The sequence below is a fragment of the Podarcis bocagei genome (genome assembly GCF_964188305.1).
Source record: "Podarcis bocagei genome assembly, chromosome: 9".
NCBI lineage: Eukaryota > Metazoa > Chordata > Lepidosauria > Squamata > Lacertidae > Podarcis > Podarcis bocagei.
This window is the reverse complement of record NC_138134.1, coordinates 32,905,347-32,931,258: the sequence shown is the minus strand read 5'-3', so window position 1 is coordinate 32,931,258 and position 25,912 is coordinate 32,905,347. Positions and strand designations below refer to the sequence as shown.

Genomic DNA, 25,912 nt, shown 5'->3' with positions numbered 1-25,912 from the left:
ATAACAGCTCCCTGTTCACCTTTTACGCACAATTCATGGCTGTATTTATTTCTCTGAAATCCTTTTCTCAGCAATCTCTTTGATGAAAAGACCTTATGGCACATAGGCAAGCACTGTACTAAATCAAGGTTCCTTTGGAACTGGAATCTGAAGACTGAAATAAAACCTGCTAAAAGTCCCTTTTAAAAGAGGATGGAGGCCGTCATAAACCTCTATACATAATGCATTCGGGTCTCTTATTTACAATTCAGCTTTGAAAAGAAGTGCTATCTTGCAGACAATGAAATATTGATTTCGATGCAATGAACTCCAAAAATGGGTTGGGGAGAGGTTTGCCTCTGGATTTTAGGTTCTACCTTCTGCTCCATTGTGGATTGGACCCCAAACTCTTCAAGCCTACTCCAGTTTGGATCTGTAATTGCCAGAATTCCTGCCTTATCTTTCCATCAAGACCCCTCACTATCCCTATTGGAGGCTGACCAAAGAACATGAAAATCGGAGGCAGGCAGGGCTTCAGTAGAATGGAGCACACCAATCAAATAAATTAAAAGACGTTATATAGCTGCACACTATGCATTAAGTGTAGCATGTAGTTTGACCCTGATTTGACCATGCTTCTTGTATAATTTCTTATTCTACCTTGCTTCTCCAGGTCTCCACCCTGGCTTGTGCGTCAAGCAGGCATGTGTATTGATGCCTTTGAAACATTCCCCTTTGGGATGAGAGATGGGACCCTGAGTCACATCTCCTTGTTCCAGCTTCTCATAACCTACAAGCCCAAACATAGCACCTATGACTATGTGTGTGTTGTTTTCCCCCTGCCTCATTCACATAATTTACTGACACATGAGGATCAGGCACTGCAGGCTAGTTAGGATGCTGCAGCAGTTGAAGCAAAACATGCCACTCCTATTGTTGCCAATCTGTAGGGCTATAGAGACCCATTGCAATCCCAAGCATACTTTGTAGTTTCCACAGGGATCAAAGGAACAAATATCTGAGTAAGCCTGGTTAGGATACATCTGTCAATGCCATGGTGCATTGTAAGGAAGGAAAAGGAGAGATAAGCATGAAGAATACTTTTGTTATTTGCTCCAAACCTCAGCTTTAAAACAGATTTAGATTTTTCATTCTCTCCTTCAATACCAGCAGCCTATCCCTACTGATATTTACTTGCTGACAGCCTCATAGGTAATCTGCCCGTTAGATCTATGAGCCACATATTATATTATCCTGACTATGAGACAAAACAACAAAGCACTTGCAATATTAGCTTGTCTTTGAAACACAGGAAAAAGTGGCTGCAATCTTAGGCACACGCTGTGCCAGTTCATACATTATAGAAATTAGATATTAAGAACAGAAAACAATCCCTGCTGAGTCAGACCAAAGCTCATGAAGTCCAGCATTCTGTTCTCACAGTGGTCAAGCAAAATGCCTATAGTGTTTGTATAGCCACCGTTTTGGGGCCTGGGGGCACATTTGAAATTTAGAGATGCTGAGGGCACTAGTCACAAAGCAAGAGGAGCACCAGGTTCATTCATTTCAAATAAATTGCTTAGAGTGCTATCTGCACATTTCATTTTGTAATTATCTTTCTAGGAGGGCTAGAGACTTATTTTATATATATGACAGGTCTAAGTCTGGAGGCCCTGCCATTGGACACTGTGGGCTGTATGGTGCCTTTGCATGTCAGGTTGGCAACTCCTGGCCTATGGGAAGATCACAAGCAGTACCTGAGTGTAATGACACTCTCTCTCTTGTGCTTCCAAACAACTGGTATCTAGAGGCATACTGCCTTTGATATTGGACGGAGAACATTGTGGATAGTAGCCACTGATAGCTTTACACGTCATTAATTTGTCTAAACCAAGCTGGTGACCATCACTGCCTCTTATGGGAGAGAATTCCAAAGTTTAACTATTTGTTTTCTTTCGTCCGTCCTGAAGCTTCCAGCATCCATTTTCATTGGCTGAACCTGTATGCCTGTTCATACAATGTACATGTGTGGTTTTTTTAAAAAAAGATGAACAGTGTATGCCCAATTTCTGTAACACATACAGTGTCAGATATAAGGAAGTTCTAGAAACCAATGAGACCTACTTACAAGTAATGAATGGGTGCCCATCCATATCTGAAATCTTAAGCAGGAAGAACTTTAGTTGAAATGAGAACCATTGATTACAAAATCAACTCTTTAGGAAAAGCCCGATGAACTCTAGGACTGTAATACGAAGTCCATTTACTTGGAAATATGCTCTACTGAATCAATCAGACTTTCATCCAGGCTAATTTAGAATCCAAGTGTCAGTATAAAGTAATGGCAGGATAAGGTCATGCTGATGGAGCTTAGAACACATCCACCCAGTAAATGTTTGGGTGGAAGCTCAAAAATTGAATGTTCTGTCTAAATGGAAAACATGATGAAAAAATAATGTGACGACAGGAAAACAGGGGTGTGTGTTTACTGACTCATCCAAAAAATGACACTCCTTCAGAGTAAGAATGGCTGTGAGTACAGAGAAACGGGGAGATGTATTAGTGACATCCCAAAACACGACACTTGGTTAAACAAATTCTATGGTTGAATCGTGGCCACCCCTATACCTGAGCTTAAGCTGGAGTAGGAACATGCTGCTCTCTCCCACCAGCAACATCAAATACACAGTAACAGCAGTGGGAGAAATGACGTGATACAGCAGCAGTAACAGGGACTCTCACAGCATCCTTACAACTCTTTTGCAATCATGACATAACTCCAGCAGAAGCCTCCCAACAGCCATGCACAGAAGGCATCGATCAACGTGTGGTTGAATGTGGGAAGGCAATGGTGCATAATGTGGGAAGGGGATGGTGCATAAATTATTCCAGACACATTCCCACAAAGTGGATGAGTGCAGAGTCAGTAAGGGCCCACAGTTCAGCTAAAACCACAGGCTAGTAAGCAGGGGAACAACAGCCCATGCCGTCACAAGTTCCAGGGTTCCCTGGCAGACCCATTACAGATAGCAGCTAGTAACCACCCTGTTGCCAGGGAAAAGGCAAGGACCATTTGGGAAGTATGTGCAGTTGCACTCCAATGCAACCAGGCAGTAATTAGGAAGTATCACATCAAACCTGTAAGCCACAGCTCCTCCCAGAAGAAGGGCTCAAGTCCTGTAATGTTACAAACACTTCCACGCTGAATATACTGCATGCACCATTTCTGTACTGGTGTCTGTGTGGTAGAACAAGCAGCAGGTTATGACTTTGGGGTTCGCTTAGACATTTGAAAGGCATTGCATTAGTTGGTGACTGCTTTTTGGCTTTGGTTGTTGTTTCTTTAATTTCCACCTTCATGGGATAGAGAATTATGTTTTGGTTTATATGGCATTTTGTTGTCGTTGTACACCAAGCTGGGATCCATCCGGATGAAGAGCGGTTTAGACATTTAAATAAATAAACAAGAACAATCCACATTCATACTATATATTTAAATGGTTTTACAGTGGTACCTCGGGTTAAGAACTTAATTCGTTCTGGAGCCTCGTTCATAACCTGAAACTGTTCTTAACCTGAGGTGTCACTTTAGCTACTGGGGCCTTCCTCTGCCGCCGCTGCACAATTTCTATTCTCATCCTGAAGCAAAGTTCTTAACCCGAGGTACTATTTCTAGGTTAGCAGAGTCTGTAACCTGAAGCGTCTGTAACCTGAAGTGTCTGTAACCCGAGGTACCACTGTATAGCTGATGGCTTCCTCAAAGAATCCTGAGAACTGTAATTTAGCCCCTAACAGAGCTACGATTCCCAGGACTTTTAAATTACTATAGTTCCCAGGATGCTGTAGGGGAAGTCATGTGCTTTTTAAATGTATGGTGTGGCTGTGATGGTCAAAGGAGCTTCCTACAGAAGGCCAAATGCACCCTTCAACACCAAGCTTACAGGAGGTAGCACCACGACCCAGGTTGGGAACCTCATTAGGAAGGAGAAAAACAATGGGAAACCATTATTGTGGATCTGAGTGGTACCCCTGCAGGATTCACAACCTTGCTACAGAAGGCAAGCCCAACTTTTGACCCCTCTAAAGTTTAGCAGTAAATCATCTGCTTTTCATGCAGAACGTCCCAAGTCCAATCCCAGGCATCTCCAGGTAGGGATGGGAGAGGCTCCCGTCTGAAATCTTGGGTAGCCACTGCCAACTGGTGTAGACAATACTCAGCCAAATGGACCAATAGTCTGACCCAGAATTAGGCTGGTTTGCTATGTTCCTATGGCAGACTAGAACTGTCCGCAGAGCAACACACGAACCAGTCACAGAAGCAGATGAAAAGGAAACTCATGGTGGGAATACCACATCCACTTTTAGTTGCAGTAAGTCCTGTTCACTGAGATTTTTCAAGTAAGCATGGATTACTGGGGGGGACAGGGTTTGCCAACCTTTTGGGGTCCATGGGCAGCTTTGGATACCACACACACACACACACACACACACACACACACACACACACTGCAACCAAGCACACAGCACAGCCTACTCTATTGGCTAGTATAGAATGCTTATTTCAAACCGAATTTCAGCAGTGGAAGGGGCAGGGGGCGGTGACTCTGTGGATGCTCGGGAAGGCCTCTATGGGCATCATGTTGGTTCTGAAGCAGCAGTTTCAGCTTTAAAAGGGCGGAAAAAATATTGCTATAAATTATATCTATTCTAATAACTCTTTCAGAACTCCCATGAAGTTTCTGTGCTTTACTTGACAATATAGTGGTACCTCGGGTTACAGACACTTCAGGTTACATACGCTTCAGATTACAGACTCCGCTAACCCAGAAATAGTACCTTGGGTTAAGAACTTTGCTTTAGGATGAGAACAGAAATTGTGCGGCGGCAGCAGGAGGCCCCATTAGCTGAAATGGTGCTTCAGGTTAAGAACAGTTTCAGGTTAAGAATGGACCTCCGGAACGAATTAAGTACTTAACCCGAGGTACCACTGTATATAGCAACGCAACCCTGCATTTACACGCAGTCCTCAGCAATATGCAATTAACCGTAGTTTTATGCAGTAGTGGATAAAGTGCAAAATATTTAGTATGAGGTCCTAGTGATTATTGTATCTTGCTTATCATGTTTGTTACACCTCTATTCAGGGGTAAAGATGAATGCTCTGTTCAATTTAAAGTGTAAGTCAGCAAATAACATAGTACCGCTTTCTCTAAAAATCAGGATACTAATTACAAAAATTATAGTGATGCTAAGCATCAGTGCTTAACATTAAGCAGAGGACAGCAATCCAATGAATTAAAAGAAATTAAAAATGAAATTGGAGGACATTTCCTTCTATTTCATTCCCGCCACTCCTAAAAAAAGTCTTAACAACAGCACAGTATTGTGGAAAAAAAGCACATCATAAGATTGGCAGCCTGCAGTCTACAGAGAGCCAAGAGTGAAGAAATACATATTGCTTTTAACAGACAGTGAAATGTGGGGTGAGCTAGAGGTGATGTTGCAGGAGGAGAATTCAGAAAGAGAAAAGGTATGAGTCATGAAAGAATTTAGTGGGCTAGACTTCATGACAAGAATGTCAACATGGAAGAACATGGAAGAAAAAACGGAGGCCAAAAAAAGAAAAAAGAAAGTGCGGTGAGCATATGTCAAGATATATTAGGAGGCAAGTAAAGGAATCACAGTGGCTCCTTTTGGCAGGCAGAGGAAAGCAAAAGTCTCTCCAGTGCAAAAATCAGGGCAAGCCTCTGCTGTGTTTTTTAATGGAAATGTATCAAATGTCTATCCGAGACCCAAAATCTACACATTTAGGAGCAGGAGATAGAAGAGTCAACAGGGATAAACTAAGACCACATGCTCTAGGAATGCAAAGAACAGCCCAGGAACAGATAAGAGACACCTCAGAAATGAAACAGGAAGAAATGACAACATGCTGACATTTTCTTCTCTCTAAACCCCGCTGTACCTATACTTGCCAACTGAAGACAACATTCCATGGATCTAATGAAGTGAGCATGGGCACACAAGAGCCTGTGCCACAATAAATTTGCTAGTATAATGTCTTTAGCATGCCACAAGATCCTTTGTAGGTTATACTGGTTTTATTTATAAAAATACTTGTGCGCCACAATCTCATACAAAATGTCAACCATTATATATACAAAATACACAACCACAAAATATATATTGAAGCAGATCACCACCTAGTATTACAGAAAGTGGTTTTTTTTTTTATCTTAACTGTCTTCATAAGCAAGGATGCAAGGAAAGGTCTTCAGTGAATGTTTAAAGGTCAATATAGAAGATACCTGCTGAATCTCTATTGGAATAGTGTTCCACAGAGCTGGGGCAACGGCACTAAAGCCTCCATTTAATGTTGAACCAGCAACATTTTTTAAAAAAAAATAATCTTATTTTCTTTGCATTGATCCTCTGCCATGCCTAACCTGCAGTCCCACTCTCAGATTCTGCATTGTATAGAGACAAAGGCTGCAGTGATGTGTTCTATGTGTATACAGCATTCATTTCATTTCACTTCATTTGAGGGAGGCAAAATGCTCCCATTCCTTGGTGCATGAGGACTGCCTCTTTCCGTTGAGATAAATGGGATCCTCAACATGTGCTCTTTATGTACACCAGTCACCCGAGCATGCAGGGAACTCAAGATTCGGTTTGCAATCTATTTCTCCTCTAGCCTAAAGAACAGATGTGTGTAGTGCATCTCTCAATCAGCTGCCGCACACAGCTCTTCTCCTTATTCCTTAAGTCTTTCAATTTGCAACAAGGAAAGGCAGGAAGCCTGAATTAGTGAAATATGCTGATTGTTCACGTTCAGTTGCTGTGGTGCAGGTGGAAGGCTGAACCCCCAAGAGTCGACATGTTCATAACAGCCTAAGGCTAAGTGCAGAAAAGGGAGTACATATGATGTAACTGATGCTTGGGAAGGAAAGACTTTAATATTCTAACCTTATTTCTGTGTCATAGACTTTCTGTACCTGGACAGTTTACTGTGCATCAGTAATTTTCCTCTCTGTAAAATGAGGACAATAATATTTTACTCTCCTGAGACTGAATTTATTAATACTTGCAGAACTATTTGAGCTCCACAAAAGGGAGGCTGTATTGAAGTGCAAATTAAAATATTATCTTAACAAAAGAAGCCATCATTAGAATCAATGGAAGTTAAAATGAAACTAGACAAACTTCCCAATCATTTATTAGCATGTTGAAATGATTATAATCCCCATGTCAAGACAGAGGAAACAATAATAAATAATGAAGAAAAAAGGCACTAATTGGTAAACAGAATACTGAAATCAGCTGCTTAGAAAAACAAGTCTGAATCTAGCTGTTGGCAATTGCTTTCTTGTGTTATATGAAAATGAATCAAATTCAATGTAAAGCAATCACATCACATATTTGTTAGCAAAATTAGCAAACAATGGAAAAGGGGGAAAGAAAGGCAGACAGTTGTGTTTCTTTAGCTTCATAATCTTTCTAAATCTTGCCCTGAGTATTCCAATAGCCACACCAAAATTATCCATCCTTTTATCAATGCACCACCTGTTCATCCTGGCCTTTCTAACAAAACTGTTGTCACATCTGCAATCATTATGATACCTGCACTTCCAGATCATTTAGACATTTTTGTGCCAACACAGCTGTATCTTAACAAGTTAACCCTTTAATGCCAAGCCAGTTCCTGCAATCTCACCAGCCCTTACCAGGTATAGCTTTGAGTGAAACAGACATGCTGTTCTTAAGACCACAAATCCTATAGTTTATTATCCCCTCAAGCAAAATAATGCATGAAAGCCTCTTGAGCCTAATTTCAGTGAATCAAACAACTGGCAATATTGACAGAAGAGGAGAGCGAACTAAATAGGCTGAAATTTGAACAGGCAAATTAACTTTCTACAGAAAGCAAGAACCACCCTCCCTGGTTGGATCAGAGTTGAAAACTGAATTGGAGAACAGTATTTTCTTTTCCAGGTCTTGTAGATTATCACTGTTACTGAAACTGAGGCACATGTGTTGGGATGAGAAATTGGTTTCAGTCATTGCTGTACCAAACCAAATCCCTTTATCTAGTTAATCAGAAAACAAACAAATATGCAGTCATATTTGGCACCAGGCTAGCAAAAGGTGCACTAAGGTATGTATTATATACAGGCTGTGTTTGGCCACTAAAAATGGATGTGTTTGAAGCAGTAAGAGCCTGGTGGAGCTTCAGCATCCTCAAGGACTCTACTACCTGAAAGCAACCACAAGTCCTGAAATTAATTACTCCATATGAAGTTAATTTAACTGCATTGCTAGGGCAGATTAATTTTCTCTTTATTAACCAAAAGACAAAGAGGAAGAAGAAATTGTTAAATATATTCTTTGACATGCAAGGAAACATACTGAATCTCCCTACCTCGGCTTCTCAGTGTAGCCAGTGGACTTGACACATCACCTGCAAAAAATAAATAGTACATTACATTACTTTATTTTTATTTATTTCATAAAATGAACATGATTGATTGTAAAAACAAACAAACAAAAAACTTCCCACTGGTCCTCCCAAGATGCTCAGGGTAGTTAGTCTCCCTCTTTATTTTATCCTGAAAGTAACACTGTGAAGTAGATGAGACTGAGGTATGGGGACTAGCAGAATGTCACCCAATGAACTTCATGGCAAAATTAGGATTTGAAACCTGATCTTCTCGGTCCTAGTTTGGATCTAACCACTACATGACTCGGCTGGCTTTCAAGCATGTCAACATCAATGACGTCTTTTTCAAGAAGTTCAGAATATTTGTTCGGAACAAGTTTGTGTGGCAGCCCCTAATTTATAAAAAAGGCTTATAAATGTATTCACTGAACTTCTTGCTGAGGGAGGTCGTACCAAGACACAAAGAAATAGAAAACGCTTGCACCACTGCCTCCCGAAGTTCCATGGAAGAACAAGGGCTGCACTGACAGCAGGCACCCAATGTTGCATTGGTGAATTGTTCTGTTCTTAAGACACTCTGAACTATTGTCATTTATCTTCTTTCTAATTTCCTAAGTACAGTATTTAAAGTCTGTAAGCAGACCCTCCCCTATTTCCTCACAGTGCAATCCAAAGTGTGTTTATTCAGAAGTAAGTCCAACTGGGTTCAATGGTACTTGCTCTCAGGAAAGTATTATAGGATTGTAACATTAATCTTTTTTGGGGGGAGTGGGGTTAAATGGATCTGTTCAGCCTGTGTTCATAGGGTTTGCTTTGTAAAATTCTTCAGTATCTTTGCAACTCTCCTCAGATGCCCAGAACTAAAAATAGGCAGCTAAATGAGGTCATACCAGTGCTGAGTAGATCTGTACAATAATTTATTGAGTCTTAGAAGACAGTGTTCCAGTTGAATCCACCAAAGATGTCAGTGGCCTTTTAAGCTATAGGATCACATCTACAGTGAGATCCAGTTCACTGTTTGCAAAGCTAGAGAGCCTGTGTTCCTGCAGCCCTGGTAGAGATACAAGCCCTAAATCTTCTACAGAAAAGTGACCTAAATGGCTTATGAGATTCGTAATGGGATATGCCACCTTCAGGTTACAATAGTTCAACAGTTCAGCTAAGGCACCAGTGTGCTATTACAGTACCATTTAAAAATGATTCAGTAGCAAATATAAACAAAAAACACCCCACCTACATTAGTTTGTAACTGAGTTTCTACATTTGGCAATTCTTCATACTAATGTTTACAGAATGAACACGTGGTGTATTTATTCAAAGTTTTGCATCAAGACACATTCTGAAATTTGTGTAAATAAAGCAGTCCAGCTTGGTAGCTGCTTATTCTTTATGACAAACTTGTCCTGTGGGAGGTTTCTTTCTGTCAGCTTGTATGATGCTTATATAGCCAGTTCTGAAATGAAATGCATGGCAGGGGTTGGACTAGATGACTAGAGTTGGGTACAACTCTACAATTCCATGACATGAGATGGCTCAAGGAAGAGGATGAAGAGGATGCATAGCATTTTCAAAGTTTATTTAGGCTGCATTAGCTAAGCCTCTGTTTACAGAATTTTGACAGAGTTTCCAATTGCTATGTTTACTGATTGATTGCCTACCTTTCACCATGCTGTCTCAAGGCAGGTACATACAGCTAAAAACAAGCAAGCAAGCCATATAATAACACTAAACCATCAATTAGACTGTATCAAACAGCAAGCAAAACCAGCAGGTTTGCGTTCTATTTTCCATATTTTGGCCTAGACACACAATTCTTAAAACAACAAAGAGTCATGTGGCAAGATTCTTTATTGTTTTTGCTGCAACCAACTAACACAACTGGTCCCTCTGCAAATTCTTATTGTGTGTTTGCATCCCATCTTAGCCATATACTTAACCAGCACAAAACTTTTACTTTATTAATAGCAACCTTGTACTTGGTGTCACTCCAGAATGCCACGAAACCAAAAATAAGTGCAGTTTTGAAAGTTTCAGTCCATCATTCAAAAGGTGTTCAATTGTATCCATAGACACCACTGATCTCAGGAACAGTACTGCAAAATTTGGGTTGCCATATTTCAAAAAGTAAAAATCGGCACACAGAAACTGTTGAGCTTCTCTAGTTTTGCCCCAAGTTATGAAGCTTTTTTGCATATGGATTTTCCCAGACATTTCAGCTATTTCTACCCAGGCGCTGTTTACAAGGGCTAAATGTCCAGGAAATTCCAGACCCAAGGTTACGTTATCTTATGAGGTGTCAAAATGTACAGAAAACAGCTTTCAAAAATATTTAGTAGATTGGTAACCAATGGATTGCTTCCCAAATATATCATAAATTGAAAACAATACCAAGTTAGGGTTTGGACAGTTAGCCTAGATAGCTAGTTTAAGGCTGCAGTCCTAAACCTGCTTCTTTGTGACTAAGCCCAACCATGTAGCATTACAACGTTAAGGACAAGCCAGGCCTGTGATCAACACATGGCATCCCTGTCTGCGGCTTTGTGCCATAGCAAGGCCCATGACTTGCTAAATCCAGCCCTTTGGTCCACTTTCAAACCATTTCCTTCCCAGTGGTCAGTGGCACAGTCAGGAGCCCCAAATTTAATTTCCCCAATGCAGTGTTTCTCTACTTTACCAAGGGCATCATGGGAAATTTATATGGCAGCCGCTGAACTGCCACTAGGGATACCCAACGCTGACAAGAATAATGTTGTCTACTGCTGCAACTAGGTTAACCTGTTGGATCATTTGCCTCTGGTATCAAACTAAGCTGAGCAGTCTTGGATAGCATGCACCTTGACTTGAGCAAGTTGGGGAAGCACCAGTTCCTGCTCCATCTTAGGCAACAAAAGGTATTAGGCCAAGCCTTTACATAATGTTAAACAGCTACTAATGCCAAACCTGAAATTTTTTAAGCTATACAACAGAGGCTGAGGGTAACACACAACTCTGGATATGGCAAAGGCAGATAATCTCCCATAACAAGTGGGACCTACAGCAAAATATTGCAATGTAATCTCACCTCCTAATAGGAGTGAGTGGTCCTGTTTAAGATTTTATATATATAGAATACATATTGGGTTGAGATGACAATGTATCTTAGCACAGCATTATCTATTGAATAGATAGATTTTCAATAGATAATGCTGTGCTAAGATACATTGTCATGGACTGCTGAGTAAAATTACAGTGTGAGAAACTGAATCAGGAATAATTTGATGTGCACTGCAATATAATCATATCTACTTGAAAGCAAGTCCCATTATACTCTTTGGGGCTTACTCACTAGTAAGTGTGCTTATTAAGACTGCAGCCTTAGCCAAGTATTGTCTTTAGACGAAGCTTGTGAAAATTTATACTTTTATTATCTATCTCAATATTCAATAATCTGTACTCTCAATAAAATCATGTAAAGATGATCACCTGAAATATCTGGGGTATTTGTACTCTGTGGAGAACTTTACAGCAGCTTAAACCTTTTACGGAGAGATACACAGCAATTTTTACAGACAGCAGAAATAGCTCCCATTGCTGGCAGAGCTCAGCCAGATTTGGAAAACAAATTAAGACTTTGCTTTTCAGGTGTGTCAAGCTGAACCTCTTAGCATTATTGAATAAATCTTAAACTTCTTTTACAGGCCATATTGTTCTTCACACAAAACTTACTCTGGTTTTAAAATAAAATATAATCTGGAAGGGATTTTCAGGTGTATCAGAAACCACAGATTTCTGCAAAGTGCATAGGATTTAAAAGTACAGCACATATTCTACCCCTCTACTAATGCAAGCTAAATATATTACTCCAAAAAACACAGAAGCAACAGAGCAATAATAATAAGTTGGCATAGCTACATTTCTGAAAATAGATTTTTCTAAAATACTGCCTATGAATTATTGGGGAGATTGCTACCAAAATGCCAAGAATAAGTATCAGGTTAATCTACAAAAGAAAAAAGTAGTCTTTAATAAAAGAAGTGAGCAATGGTTTAATTTTGCTTCAGCCTGAGCTTGCTGAGTTTTGACGCCACGCTGCTGTATTGTAAAGACTGTAAATATTAAGTTAATGGGGGAGAGATTAGTTGGATCCCCAGTACCATCACAGCAGGAAACTGAAGAGTTGTAAGGTTCAATAATATACAGCACACTCCTATACAGAAATAAAACACAGTGATATCCGTAAGGTTTAATCCCAGGTCAAAGTGCTTGCAGCTGGAACCTGTAAAATTTGTTAACTCCATGGCACAGAACCACAATGCTGACCTTGATGCCATACAAACACTTTCACACTGGCCAGATCCATCTGTAATGCAAGTTGTATCCAATATACAATTACATCATGGGCAGGGCTGGATTTAGGTTTGATAAGGCCCTAAGCTACTGAAGGTAATGGGGCCCTTTATACATCCAGCTGTCCTTTGTCAACAACAAATTGTCACTGTTTTTTGTGTTGAATATATGCTATATGGTAATTTATGGACCTAAAGGGTATCTAAAGCCATTTGCACATAACAAAATATGTATTTTATCAAAGTAATGGTTGAACTGACCTGGGGATTAATATGACAGCAAAAAATGGGAATTTATTTAAAGACAACTATGAAAAATGCTGGGCCGAAGTGAAAAAAGATTTAGAAATTTGGTCAAAATTGAAGCTTTCACTGCTGGGTCGTATTGCTGCGATAAAAATGAATGTACTGCCTAGAATGTTGTTTTTGTTTCAAACATTGCAAATTGTGGACAAAATGGATTGCTTCAAGAAGCGGCAGAGAGACATTTCTAGATTTGTCTGGCAGGGCAAGAAGCCCAGAATAAAATTTAAGATATTAACAGATACAAAGGAAAGGGGTGGATTTGCCCTGCCAGACTTTAAACTTTATTATGAATCAGCAACTTTTTGCTGGTTGAAAGAATGGCTGCTTCTTGAAAATACAGACATTTTGGATTTAGAAGGTTTTATCAACGTATTTGGATGGCATGCATATCTGTGGTATGATAAGGTCAAAGCACATAAAGCATTCAAGAATCATATTGTCAGGAAAGCATTGTTTAATGTCTGGATAAGATATAAGGATTTATTGGAAAATAAAACCCCAAGATGGTTGTCACCGATGGAAGCAAAAGCACAGAAAAAGCTCAATATGGAGGCCAAGTGGCCGAAATATTGGGAAATTCTGGAACAAGAGGGAGATAGACTGAAATTGCAGAGTTTTGAGAAACTAAAAAACAAAGTGCGAGATTGGCTTCATTATTATCAGATAATGGAGGCATATAATTTGGACAAGAAAATTGGCTTCCAGGTGGAAAAATCAAAATTGGAAACAGAACTGTTAGATCCCAAAACCAAGATTTTGTCAAAGATGTATAACTTGCTGTTGAAATGGAATACTCAGGATGAAACGGTGAAATCTGCTATGATTAAATGGGCACAAGATGTTGGACATAACATAATGATGGCTGACTGGGAACAGTTATGGACCACAGGTATGAAGTTTACGGCATGCAATGCCTTAAGAGAGAATATTATGAAAATGGTATACAGGTGGTACATGACCCCAGTCAAGCTTGCAAAAATTTATCATTTGCCCGATAATAAATGTTGGAAATGTAAAGAAATTGAAGGTACATTCTTTCACCTCTGGTGGACGTGCCCAAGGATTAAGGTTTTCTGGGAGATGATATATAATGAATTGAAAAAGGTACTTAAATATACCTTCTCGAAGAAACCAGAGGCCTTTCTCCTGGGCATAGTCGGCCAATTGGTGCCAAAGAAGGACAGAACTTTTTTATGTATGCCACAACAGCAGCAAGAATACTCATTGCAAAGTATTGGAAGACACAAGATCTACCCACTCTGGAAGAATGGCAGATGAAGGTGATGGACTATATGGAACTGGCGGAAATGACTGGCAGAATCCGAGACCAGGGAGAAGAGTCGGTGGAAGAAGATTGGAAGAAATTTAAAGATTATCTACAGAAATATTGTAAAATTAATGAATGTTAGAATGATGTTGGATAGAAATTAAGTGGTTTTCAGCTGTAATACTATAAGGGAATATGAAAAATGGATTATTAATAGGTAAAAATTTAACATTACAATATTTTAAGATTAAAGACTAGGATAAACAAAGAGTGTAAGGATTTGCTGAACCAACATATCGAACTGGAATACAAAAAAGGGAGGCGTGAGGAGGTCCGGGAAACAAGCTAATGAAAAATAAGTAATGGAAAGATTGAGTTGTTTTTAACCATTTTTATTTTGTATTTTCTTCTTTTTTATTTTTATTTTGTAATACTTTGAAAATCTTAATAAATATTTTATTAAAAAAAACAAATTAAGGGTTGAACTGAAATACAATTAAGAAGTATATTAATAGTGAAATAATTATTAAGCTCTAACTGTATGTAGGCTTTATTTTATTTGTTTATCATCTTATATTTTGGAAAATGTACACCCAGTGGTTTTTTTCCTTTAAATTTTTTGGGGGCCCCAAGAGAGTGGGGCCCTAAGCTATAGCTTGTTTAGCTTATATGTAAATCCAGCACTGATCATGGGACCTGGGTAACTGTTCCTTAGCACAACTCTAACATATACAAATCCAACCCGCCCATTTGCATTACTACAGCACAGATATTTCAAGCACCAAAACAATTTATTGACAAATTGTTGCCACCTCACTCAGTAGTTTACATGTATTTGACCACGGAATTGTCTAGGATGCAAGTCACACACATAAAAAAGATAAAACCACAGCGGACCTTGCCACTAAACTCTGCCAATTTGTCCTTACCCACAACAACTTCAAATTCGGTGATGACCTGTTTCTTCAGATCAGCGGCACAGCAATGGGCACCCGCATGGCCCCACAGTATGCCAACATCTTCATGGCAGATTTAGAACAACGTTTTCTGAACTCCTACCCACTCAAACCTCTCTTGTACCTGCGATACATTGACGATATTTTTATCATCTGGACACATGGTCAACAGACCCTGGACACCTTTCACCAGAAATTTAATGATTTTCACCCCACAATCAACCTTACAATGAATCAATCTATGCAAGAAATACATTTTTTGGACACTACTATAAAAATACAGGATGGGCGCATAGACACCACCTTATACCGCAAACCAACTGACCGACAAACATATCTACATGCCTCCAGCTACCATCCCAAACATACCAAACAGTCCATTGTATATAGCCAGGCACTACGTTACAGCCGCATCTGTTCCAATTCTACAGACAGAGACTCTCACCTAAGGGATCTACAGCAAACCTTCTCAGAACTAAAATACCCAGCAGATGAAGTTAGACAACAGATCAACAGAGCCAGACTGATACCCAGAGAGAACTTGCTGCAAGACAGACCCAAAAAAGAAAATAACAGAACACCTCTAGTCATCACATACAGCTCCCAAGTTAAAACAGTACAACGCATCATCAGAGATCTACAACCTCTCCTGGACAATGACAGTTCTCTTTCTCAAGCTCTGGGAGGAAGACCTTTCATTGCCTACAGACAGCCACCCAATCTTAAACAACTGCTAACCCACAATAATACTACAACCAGACTTAACACAGACACTGGCACCAGAGCCTGCAATAAACCCAGATGCCAACTTTGCTGCCACATACACCCGGACAACACCATTACTGGCCCCAACAACATCACACATACCATCTCGGGACTATTTAATTGTTCATCGTCTAACATTGTGTATGCCATCAAATGCCAACAGTGTCCTTCAGCTCTCTATATTGGACAAACAGGCCAAACCTTACGCCAAAGAATAAACGGACATAAATCTGACATCAAGAATCACAGAACAGAGAAACCAGTAGGAGAACACTTCAATCTCCCAGGACATTCTATACAAGATCTCAAAGTAGCTGTTTTACTACAAAGGAATTTCAGAAATAGACTGGAAAGAGAAGCTGCTGAATTACAACTCATTACCAAACTTAAAACCATGAAAAGACCTGGGCTGAACAAAGACATTGGATTCTTATCTCACTATACATAACTAAACCATTTCTCACCTTCCCACCCCTTGCCTTTTCCTGTAAGACCTATTACAGTCGTTAAGAGTCGTCAAGAGGCTCTCTCAGCTATCTGCCTATCTCCCATTCCCACCACCCTTCTGAGTAACACCCCTCCCCACATTCTCACTATATAGAAGGATCTGGCAACTTCTGTTTCAGTGTATCTGAAGAAGTGTGCATGCACACGAAAGCTCATACCAAGAACTAACTTAGTTGGTCTTTAAGGTGCTACTGGAAGAAATTTTTTTATTTTGACATAAAAAAGGGACAAGGATGGAAACAGAGGAAGGAACCCACAGTAGTTTTGAATGCTATTCTTTATTATGATGGGCTGCCTTCCTATGATCATAGAATCTTAGAATTATAGAGTTGGAAGGGACCCTGAGGATCATCTAGTCCAACCACCTGCAATGCAGAAATATGCAGCTGTCCCGTATCGGGAGCAAACCTGCTACCTTGGTGTTACCATTCTAACCAACTGATGCTGTCAATTTTATATCCATGATCAGTATTGGGATGACGGCTTGTGGATGTTTAAAGAACAGAAGTAGAGCACAAGGCCAGATGAAATTTACCACCTGCAAATGTCCTAATATATTATTTGTTCTGGACTTGCATATAAAGCTCACCCTTCTGAGCTGAAAGACAGCCTGTGTAGGAGAATCCTTACTCCCCATTGCAATATGTATAACCTGTTGGTTTCCAACCTACCCTTGATGGTTTACACCAGTTCAAGGTGAGTAAAGATCCATTTTGGGCAGCTGCCTTTTTACTATTTACGGTAAGCCCACAACTTACATGCACATTCAGCTTTACATGCTTGGCAAATTAAAAAAAAGAAAAAGTAGCAAACACCTGAGAAGAAAGACTTTGGCAATACCACCCGCCACTGAACCCAATGTGTTTTGACTATACGAGATTTTGGCTTTATGCACGATTGTGGGCTTACTGTATTCTCCCATAGGTGTTGCTGTGTGACAAAAATAGGTATACATTCGGGAGGCAGATAAAACGCATTATGAGCTAATTTTAAGGTGACTTTACCTTCTTCCTTTGAGACAGAGGCATGCATGCATGCATTCATTCATACATGCAAGCACACCACATATATCTTGGGCTTTCTGTGACCGCCATCGCCGTTGTGCGAAGGGTATCACGGGGCATTGCTACTCTTTCCCACGTTGCAATTCTTGATCACACCTTTTACCGTTGGATTTGCTCCTGTGCCAGTCCAAAGACGAGCAGAGAGAGAGAGAACAAGCAAACCCACACTGATCCTCGTTTCCACCTTGCCAAAGCCAGGAGCAAGCAAGCAAGCTTCGTATTTGCATAGCTTCTGCTGGGTTTGCTCTTCGAAATCTACCTCCGGATGGGGACGAATCAAAATCAATCTCTCTCTCTCTCTCTTACACACACACACGAAAAGCCGCCTCTAAAGTCAACCTGAAGCAACCCTTCGGGCTGTAAAGCAGCCACGTGGAGCCTTTGCTTCTGGGGGTGGCGGCGGCGGCGGCGGCGGCCGTGGCGACTTCCTGCTTCATTTTAGCAAGCTGGGCTGAACATTAGCAAGGAAGAAGAGAGCGGTGGAAAAAAAGCGGGGGGGGGGGGGAGTAAAGACTCAACACGGGAGATACAAAGAGAACAGGAAAAACCAGAAAGGGGTGTTGGAGGGGGAGAGGGAAAAGAGGTTCTTTTTTTAAAAAAAAAAGTTTTTTGGGTTTGCAAGAAGAGCAGAGCGAGCAGCAGGAGTCGACGAAGGAGAGGAGGAGGCGGCGGCAGCAGCAGCAGCTCGAAAAAGGCTGAGGGGAGGAGTGAGGAGAAGCGAAGCTGCAGGGAGGGAGCGCGAGTACGAGCGAGGCTCGGCGCCAGGCGCCTGCTGCCTCGGAGAGAGAAAGAGAAGGAGAAAGGCGGCAGTACAGTAGTGAAAGAGGGAGGAGGAGGAGGGGAGGGAGGGAAGCCACGCAGAGCGCAGCTCGGCACAAGTGAGGAGCAACAACAGCAGTCGCCGGGAGGGGGGTGGGAACGGCAGCGAGGAGCCCGGCGGCTTCGGGGAGCTCGTCGGGGGGCTGGCGCTGAGGATGCGGCTGAAGCTGGGCTTCCTCTTGCGCGCGGTGCTGCTGCTCGGCTCCTTCCTGGGGCTGCTGCTGCTCTGGTCGTCGCTCTCGCCCCGCGCCGAAGACCCCAGCCCGGGGGACAGGATCCGGGTGAGTCGCTGCTTCCCGGCCGAAGGGGCGGGCGGGCGGACCCCCAACCCCCAGCGGCCCTTCTTCCCTCGCTGCCTGCCGCCCGGGCCGAAGCCCCCTTTCTCGCTGCCTGTGTGCCTTCCTCTTCAGCCTGGGCCGGGAGGGGGCGGCGGCGGCTGTCTCTGCCCAGGCTGAGGCCTGTGGCGTTGGCGAGGCCTGAGAAAGGGGGACTCGGGCGGCTTCGGACAGGGGGTCTGCCGTAAGCCGCGGGCGCCCCCTCGCCGCCTGCTGGTAGGGGAAGAGCTGCCTGGCGCCGGCTCCCCAAGCAGGTGGGCAGGGGGCGGCACACGCCGTAAGTTAGTCCCGGCTCCTTCAGGTGCGCTGCCGCTTCGCCCCAGACCTTTGACCTCTCAATTGCGCTTAATTGCGCCTTCCTGTGTGAGCTGGTTGTGGGGAGGCGAACGGTGAACTCTGGCTGGGACTGGCCCCCTAACTGCTTCACCCACTCGCAGTAGAAGGTGGCTGGGGCGAGATGTGGGCATTTCTATAGGTCTGGGAGTGTGTACTGTTTGCCCATGGAGTAGGGTGGTGGTGGAAGTCCGGTTTTCACATTAATGTCTACTTTATATTCTGTTTTCTCTGTGTTTATTTTACTCCCCAAAAGATGCATACTCCCGATAACTACCGCGGATTAGGAGCTCCACTATAACTACCGCAAGGATAGTTGAAAGTTCTTGGACTAACTGTGGTGTGAGGCCCTGTGTAAATGCCATACCTGGCAGATAAGAGGAACAGAACATGGAATGCATCAGTAGCTCATTTAAACCAGGTCATCTCACCTGCTTGTGTACTTGCAGCATGTTGGGAATTTGAACTCAGCAGGTGTTATGTTGGCACCAAACACTGCCAGCTGGCAGTCCAGTCCTGTGCACTTGTTCAGAAGTCTACATGAGTTCAAGGGGACTTTAAGTGTTTGTGTGCAGTTGTAGTGGTTGAGAGCCTGGTCCAAATGAGACAAGGCAGGTGTGCAAAGCTTCACAGCTAAGTTCTTCTCGTGTGGTGTCACGTTTAAACTGAGCCTGCGTAAGCAGGCCTGGTGGTGTTAAGTAGCAGTGAATATAAATTTTGTAATGCCAACACTGCAGAGTTGCTACTCACTTTACAAGTCCTGCATCTGTTCCTTTTATTGCTACCGAAATCAGGGGAAAAAAATAGCTAGTGAAGCTTATTGCAATGTGTTTTTCAAAGTCAGAAAAAGTTCCACGGTTGAATTTCTGTGTGTTGGGTTGCTGTTAAAGGCATACAGTAAGGGCCATAAAGCAAGATAGTAACCATGTTTAAGTTTGGGTAATGTTGTAGATTCAGGCCTCTCCTTACATTGTGACTTTGCATGATAGGGTTGAAGAAAATGTTCCTTCTTGAATCAAGTAATAGAAGCAGTGCACTTCCTTAACTGTGCTTGGTTATTTCCACATCAGCTAGATTTAGCCTTCTTCACATTAGTTACTAGGTGGCAGTGTGTGTTTATTTTTAAACTTAATGGCAAGGCGCTGACTCGAGTACATGCAGTCAACATAATTAACACAACATTTAACTGCTAATGGTATACACTCTCACACATCAGTCCCAGGGTTGCTTTCCAGCACCTCTAGAATATGCTCCCTCTGGAAATGTATATAAGTGCCCAAGTGTAGAAGGGTTCTGTAAATCATCACTTTCTCTTGTCTGGCCTTTTTCCGATTGACTCCTTAATGATTTAACTTTGTTTTCAGATTAGTGTATAATGTCTCAGTGAAGACTTATAGTGTATAATGTCTCAGTGAAGACTTACATTAACTGTATCATAAACCTAGAGCAGAAATACAGATTTAATAACACACGCACATTAGTAGCACATCATTTATGAGAATATAGGAGCAACCATACATGTGCAGTGCTCTGATGCCACATGAGCCACAATGCTTTTGACCTTGTATTGTGAGGCATTTCATTTTCAATAAACAGCTCTTCCTGGGGTGCCAGCCGTGGAGAGTTTCCTTCCACCAACAAAATATTCTAGTTCAGGGATAGCCAAAGTAGTGCCCTCCTGATGATGATGGATTTGAAATTGCTTTGTTAGTGGGGAGTGGAAATTCAATAACAGGTCTTTCTCTGGCATTGGAGCTGCTCAAGGGACCATAGGACTGCAGGGCCCATCTTTTTATTTGCTCTTTGACTTATAGTGGATGAATTTTCAAGCTTTTGACTAATGAGATCTGCAAACTTACCTGAAAACTCAGAGTCATAGGATTCTAAAGACTAAAGTTTCATAGGCCACATTTGTTTGAGCAGTGACTTTAGTTTTACAAACTCCTGTACTGTTTTTGCTGGCAGAAGAATTATAGTGAGGAGGTACTTCCATTGCCTCATTATTCAGACTGAAGGTGCTAAGGGACAGAAGAAAAACCTAAGGCTTTCTGCATATGCTCTTGCTCTCATATTTGGCCTCACTGCCTGTTAGTCCCTAAAGAAGTACTTAGTGGTGTTTAGTTTTGTTTGCTTGAGTGAACCCAGCCGGATATTGCTGCAAATGACAGTGCTGCATTTACAGCATAGAACAGTTAAAGTGAGGTCACACTTAATGAGCTCTAGGGCTGAAGTAAGTATGGAAATCAGTTTCTAGAGAAGATTGCATGCAAAAATTTATAGGTGCCATTGTTTATCGTATACTGTTCCTTAATGCAACAATTTGGACTTTAAATGTAATTTTCACAACCCTTAACATCATACATAGATCAGTGGAATTTTTAAAAAATTGGGCATGGGTCCTCAATATAAACATGTTCTTGCTTTTAAAGCCAGTAAATGTTCTGACTTTCTGTTTTCAAAATGTTAAAGGCTCCTTTTAACCATTGCAAAAACCATGATCTTTATAAAGTTCTGCCTTTATAATACTGAAAGACCCATAGGGTAGAGAGCAAGGGCATGAATTGCCAGGCTTCTGTCTTCTTTGCTCTGTGCCAAACTGTACTGTGGTACCTCGGAAGTCGAATGGAATCCGTTCCAGAGGCCGTTCAACTTCCAAAATGTTCAGAAGCCACATCAGACATTCGGGTTCCAAATAAGGTTTGCAAACGGAACACTCACTTCCGGGTTTGCAGCATTCGGGAGCCAAAATGTTCAACTCTCAAGATGTTCAGGATCCAAGGTGTGACTGTATAAAGTGCAGCAGGACAAATAGGAACATAGGAAGCTGCCTTATATTGAGTCAGGCCAAGTAGTCCATCTACCTCAGTATTTTCTGCACAGACTGGCAGCAGCTGTCCAGGGTTTCAGACTGCTGTATTTTCTCTAACCCTACCTGGAGATGCCAAGGATTGAATCTGTGACCCTCTGTATGTATGAATGTTACAAAAACTATAATTTGAACATTCTGCAGAGAATCTTCCTTTTATTGTTGTTGATTGTAGTTGCAATCCCACACAATAGGGTTTTAGCCGAATACTGGACTGTAGTCTGTGCTGGACTATAGACTTTGTAGCATTCAGTGCTACAAGACTATTTTCTAAAAAATAATTGTTTAGCAGTGAACTGTCTGCTTTTGGGGCAGTGTGCCATGAAATTGGTTTACATGTAGTTCACTGAAAAAATAACATCCTCACCAATGTGTTATACATATGGACGGAGCACAGATTGTTAAAGTGAGAGGTGCAATTCCAGCTGTATATGGAAAATATTGCTGATAGAATATGAAAAAATGGAAGGAAGAACAAGCCTCAAACAGGGCCATAAATCACAGCTTTCTGACACTTGTATGGCTTGTGAAATCCTGGACAGCTGAATACCTTGGTTGCAGAATTTCCTCTTAAACATGTGTTGCCGGTAGCTTGTAAAAAATAGTATTCTGTGAGGCCAGGCCAAAGAAACAGATTTGCAGGTTCAACAACTCTGTGAACTTTTATAGAGAATCTCTGTAGTTTAGAATCTATATTAAACTAAGCCAGTTCATTCTAAGCAAGAAATGAGCTATTTCACCATAGTGACTGGATGTTGTAGGCACTGCCTCAGGTAAGTTAGGGTTCAGAGTAGAAAATGTCTTTTAAAATAAAATTGCAAGTTGTGAGAACACGGAAAGGAAGAATAATAAAGCAGCTACAACATTAAAAGGTGATGCTGTTGATCCCCCTAATCGTGCTGTTAAGGGGGATTGTGGAAGGGCTGCTGAAGGGGGAGAAGGTTTGGCATAAGGAAACTCCAGCATGTTTTGTGCATGAATTCATGTTTCAAACCCTAGGGGATCTTGCTTTATCTCTGTTCCCCTCAGTGTGAAGATCTGTTCATGTAAACTCATGACATTTCCATTTAAAGTAGCTGAAATCTGTTTCTATAATAGGGCTTATTAAAAGTGTTAGTAAGTTGTACTGTGTGTGGGGAAAAGAAATTATGATCTCTGCCAATGATATTAAGTAGGTGTAATGTCTTCTGAGTAAAAAGTGTTTCTCTGAAAGTAAGCTTATGACTGGTGCTCAGGGCAAAGTGAATGTTACCATGGGAATTTCATATTTGGAGTTCCCCACAGATTTTTCCCTTAAAAAAAAATCAAAAAGATGCAGAGAAGTAAAGGGTAATTTCATCCCCCATAGTGATTCTTTGACTTAATTCCCCTTCTACTCTGAAGCTACATAAAATCTAGGTTGGCTCCTGCCTCCTTTATGGGTGACTAGCAAAAATTGCTTCTTTAGGATCAGTCAGAGAAATTTTTGCAAACTGAAAAAAAAGAATTGGCGCTATTTTTCTTGAAGGTAGATCATGTGCCATGAAAGGTGTATCATAGATATATGTGGGCAGACAAGGTGCTAAGCATTTTTATGGAATTATTTGCAAGTTTAGAATGAGGTTTATTAGAGGTGTAAGGTAATATATGCTAATTTATGTCCATACACTACACATTATAGAGAAGAAAGTACAGGATTGTAGTATTTTCATAAGTGTAATATTTGCTTTAATGGACTTCAGTATTCATGACATTTTCTCTGTAAAAGTGATCTGTCAGCTAAAAATCAAGTGGTGAGGGGTTGTATACTTTGGGCGATGATAACACTGATTATGAAACACCGAAAAGTCTTTTTAACTTCAGCATCAAGGCTGTAATAAATTTGAGTGCCAGGCAGAAAAGCAGCAGGGTTACTGATGTGTTTCCTTGAATGCACATTTTCAGCTTCATTCAAGCAGTGAAAGCCATATCGGGTCATTTGTAAGAAGTCTCGTGTGACAACTACTCATAGCTGAGATTTCTTTTTTCTTACAAAACCTGTAAGAACAGGTCATAAATGAGAAGCAGTCCTTATGCATTTTTTCCTGGTTACTTATACATCATTGCCTTCTGGTCACTTGAATAATTTGATTTAGCCATAGGCTGAAAAACTTTCTTCATTTCTTAGAAGGGTGGTAGTATTGGATTGTCCACACCAAATTCTCAAATTACTTGGCTTGATTTATTTCCTGGTTATGGATAGCCATGGTTGGCAACTAGTTTTCAGGAGGTCAAGCTGCCCCTTTGACACAGCCTCTCTCAGCCTCCTTGGAAGTGAATCTGGACATGGGAGGAAAAGGAAGGACAAAGAATGTTATGTCATAAAACTAAATTCCAGAGTGGATTAAAATATTTTCTTTAAAAAAAAAAGTAATGATGAGATTGCCTTTGAATAATCTGGTTAATACTATATAATATAGATATAAGCATGTTAGCCCTCAGTTAATCTCTACACTGGCTCATTGCTTCTCCCAGATAGGGTGTTGAGCAATCCTAACTTTAGCCCCAGAAAATTGCAAGCTTAACTTGCTCATGTGCCCAGGACAGGTGGTAGGTTTCCTGATTTTTTCCCCAGTAATCTGGTTCCAGTCTGGTATGGCTGAGAGGCCCAAGGATCAGACCTCTTGGGGGATTCATGGGGCTTTAGATCCAGCCAGTCCAAAGCACCTGACACCCATCCATCAACACCCCATTTAGGGACTTTCTGCTGCGTACTTCCAGCAGAAGAAATGCTGGTGGTAGCTTGCCACCTGAATGGGCAAACTAGGCCTCCTCTGTGGTCTTTCTGCCTCTCTGCCAGTGGTAGTCAGCAGAGAGCAGACTACACAGTATCCAAACCCCCCCAGGCATCGACACTGGGTGTTCATAGGTAAGGATTGCATAGCTAAAGGTTTTTCTACGCAAAGGAATCAATTTGAGCATTTCTCAAATGTAAGTATATTTACTTTTCCTACCAAACACAGGCATTACATTTCACCTGATGAAAATAAAGTGAGTGCTCTAGTCTGGCCAGCAGCTGTCAGACTTGGCTGTGACCTTGTCAGTCACAATCATTTCGTTTTTGTTTGCCTCTTATTTTGGGGAGGGTGGGACTAGACCAAGGCAGAATTGCACAGAAAGGAGCCATGCTACGTAAAACAAAAAGAGGAAATTCTCCAGTGCACAAGTTTATGGTCGTCGTCCCCCATACTTAACCTCACAAACTGCCATGTGTAAGAAAAACAATAAACGAATGTTTTAGACATTCCATTTATAGGTCTAAAAAAAGAGCAAGTTGGAAACTGTAAACAGTGCAACAAAGCGATGCAAGGCCTGGTTATAAGAATGAAACAACAGTATAGATCATACACTGTTTAGTTGTACAGTAAAGTAACATTGTGGTTAATTTGTGCCATTGTTTAGGAAAATATGAAGTATCTGTGGGAAACTTCAGTTAAATCACAGCTTTAATTTAGTGAGTTTTTTCCTTGCACATTAAAAACATTCTTTATGCCTTAATCCACCCACCCTAATAAATGCACTGGGTGTTAGTGGAATAGAATTCTGAGATCTGTATGCAAATCTCCAACCTGTCCGCCATGGCCTAACCTTGGGCTAGTCACAATCCCTCCAAATAACCTACAGGCGGCAAATATTTTGCACGGGAGTTCCGTTCCTGACCCCTCCACATGGTTTGGGCCACTTGCTCCATGTTTGGGCCACTTCTGGGTCAGCAGCGATAAGTGTGTGCATGATTGCACATCAATTGGACGTGTGTAAAATGGTTGCTGCCTGTATTTTACATGTTGTTGTGATAATAACTTCGGGGGAATAAGGAAATCTAGTATCCAGTTTCCAAAAGTTCCATGGAGGGATACAAATTGGCTTTTGATATTTTAGGAGCACCTGCATATGACCTAATTACATTAGATGTTGCTCAAGAAGCCTTGTTCCTG

The 25,912-nt window shown here is 41.3% G+C and overlaps 1 protein-coding gene and 1 long non-coding RNA gene across 10 annotated transcripts in view; one reads left to right on the top strand and one right to left on the bottom strand.

The window, feature by feature from the left end:
* LOC308595179 overlaps positions 1–17,696 on the bottom strand; it is an 89,523-nt gene extending 71,827 nt beyond the window's left edge. For all 6 annotated transcript variants that reach the window (XR_014011867.1, XR_014011868.1, XR_014011869.1 and 3 more), the window contains exons 1-2: positions 17,547–17,696; positions 8,399–8,437 (exon numbers count right to left, since the gene is read on the bottom strand). This is a non-coding gene — a long non-coding RNA (uncharacterized lncRNA). The remainder of the gene's footprint in view (positions 1–8,398; positions 8,438–17,546) is intronic.
* Positions 17,697–18,572: 876 nt separating this feature from the next.
* Positions 18,573–25,912, top strand: part of GALNT7 (polypeptide N-acetylgalactosaminyltransferase 7) — a 45,009-nt gene continuing 37,669 nt past the window's right edge. For all 4 annotated transcript variants that reach the window (XR_014011738.1, XM_081208879.1, XM_081208880.1 and 1 more), the window contains exon 1: positions 18,573–18,706. Coding sequence is in view for 3 of the 4 variants with exons in the window: in XM_081208879.1 (XP_081065005.1) it covers positions 18,581–18,706 (126 nt within the window). In the remaining variant the exon portion in view is untranslated. The remainder of the gene's footprint in view (positions 18,707–25,912) is intronic.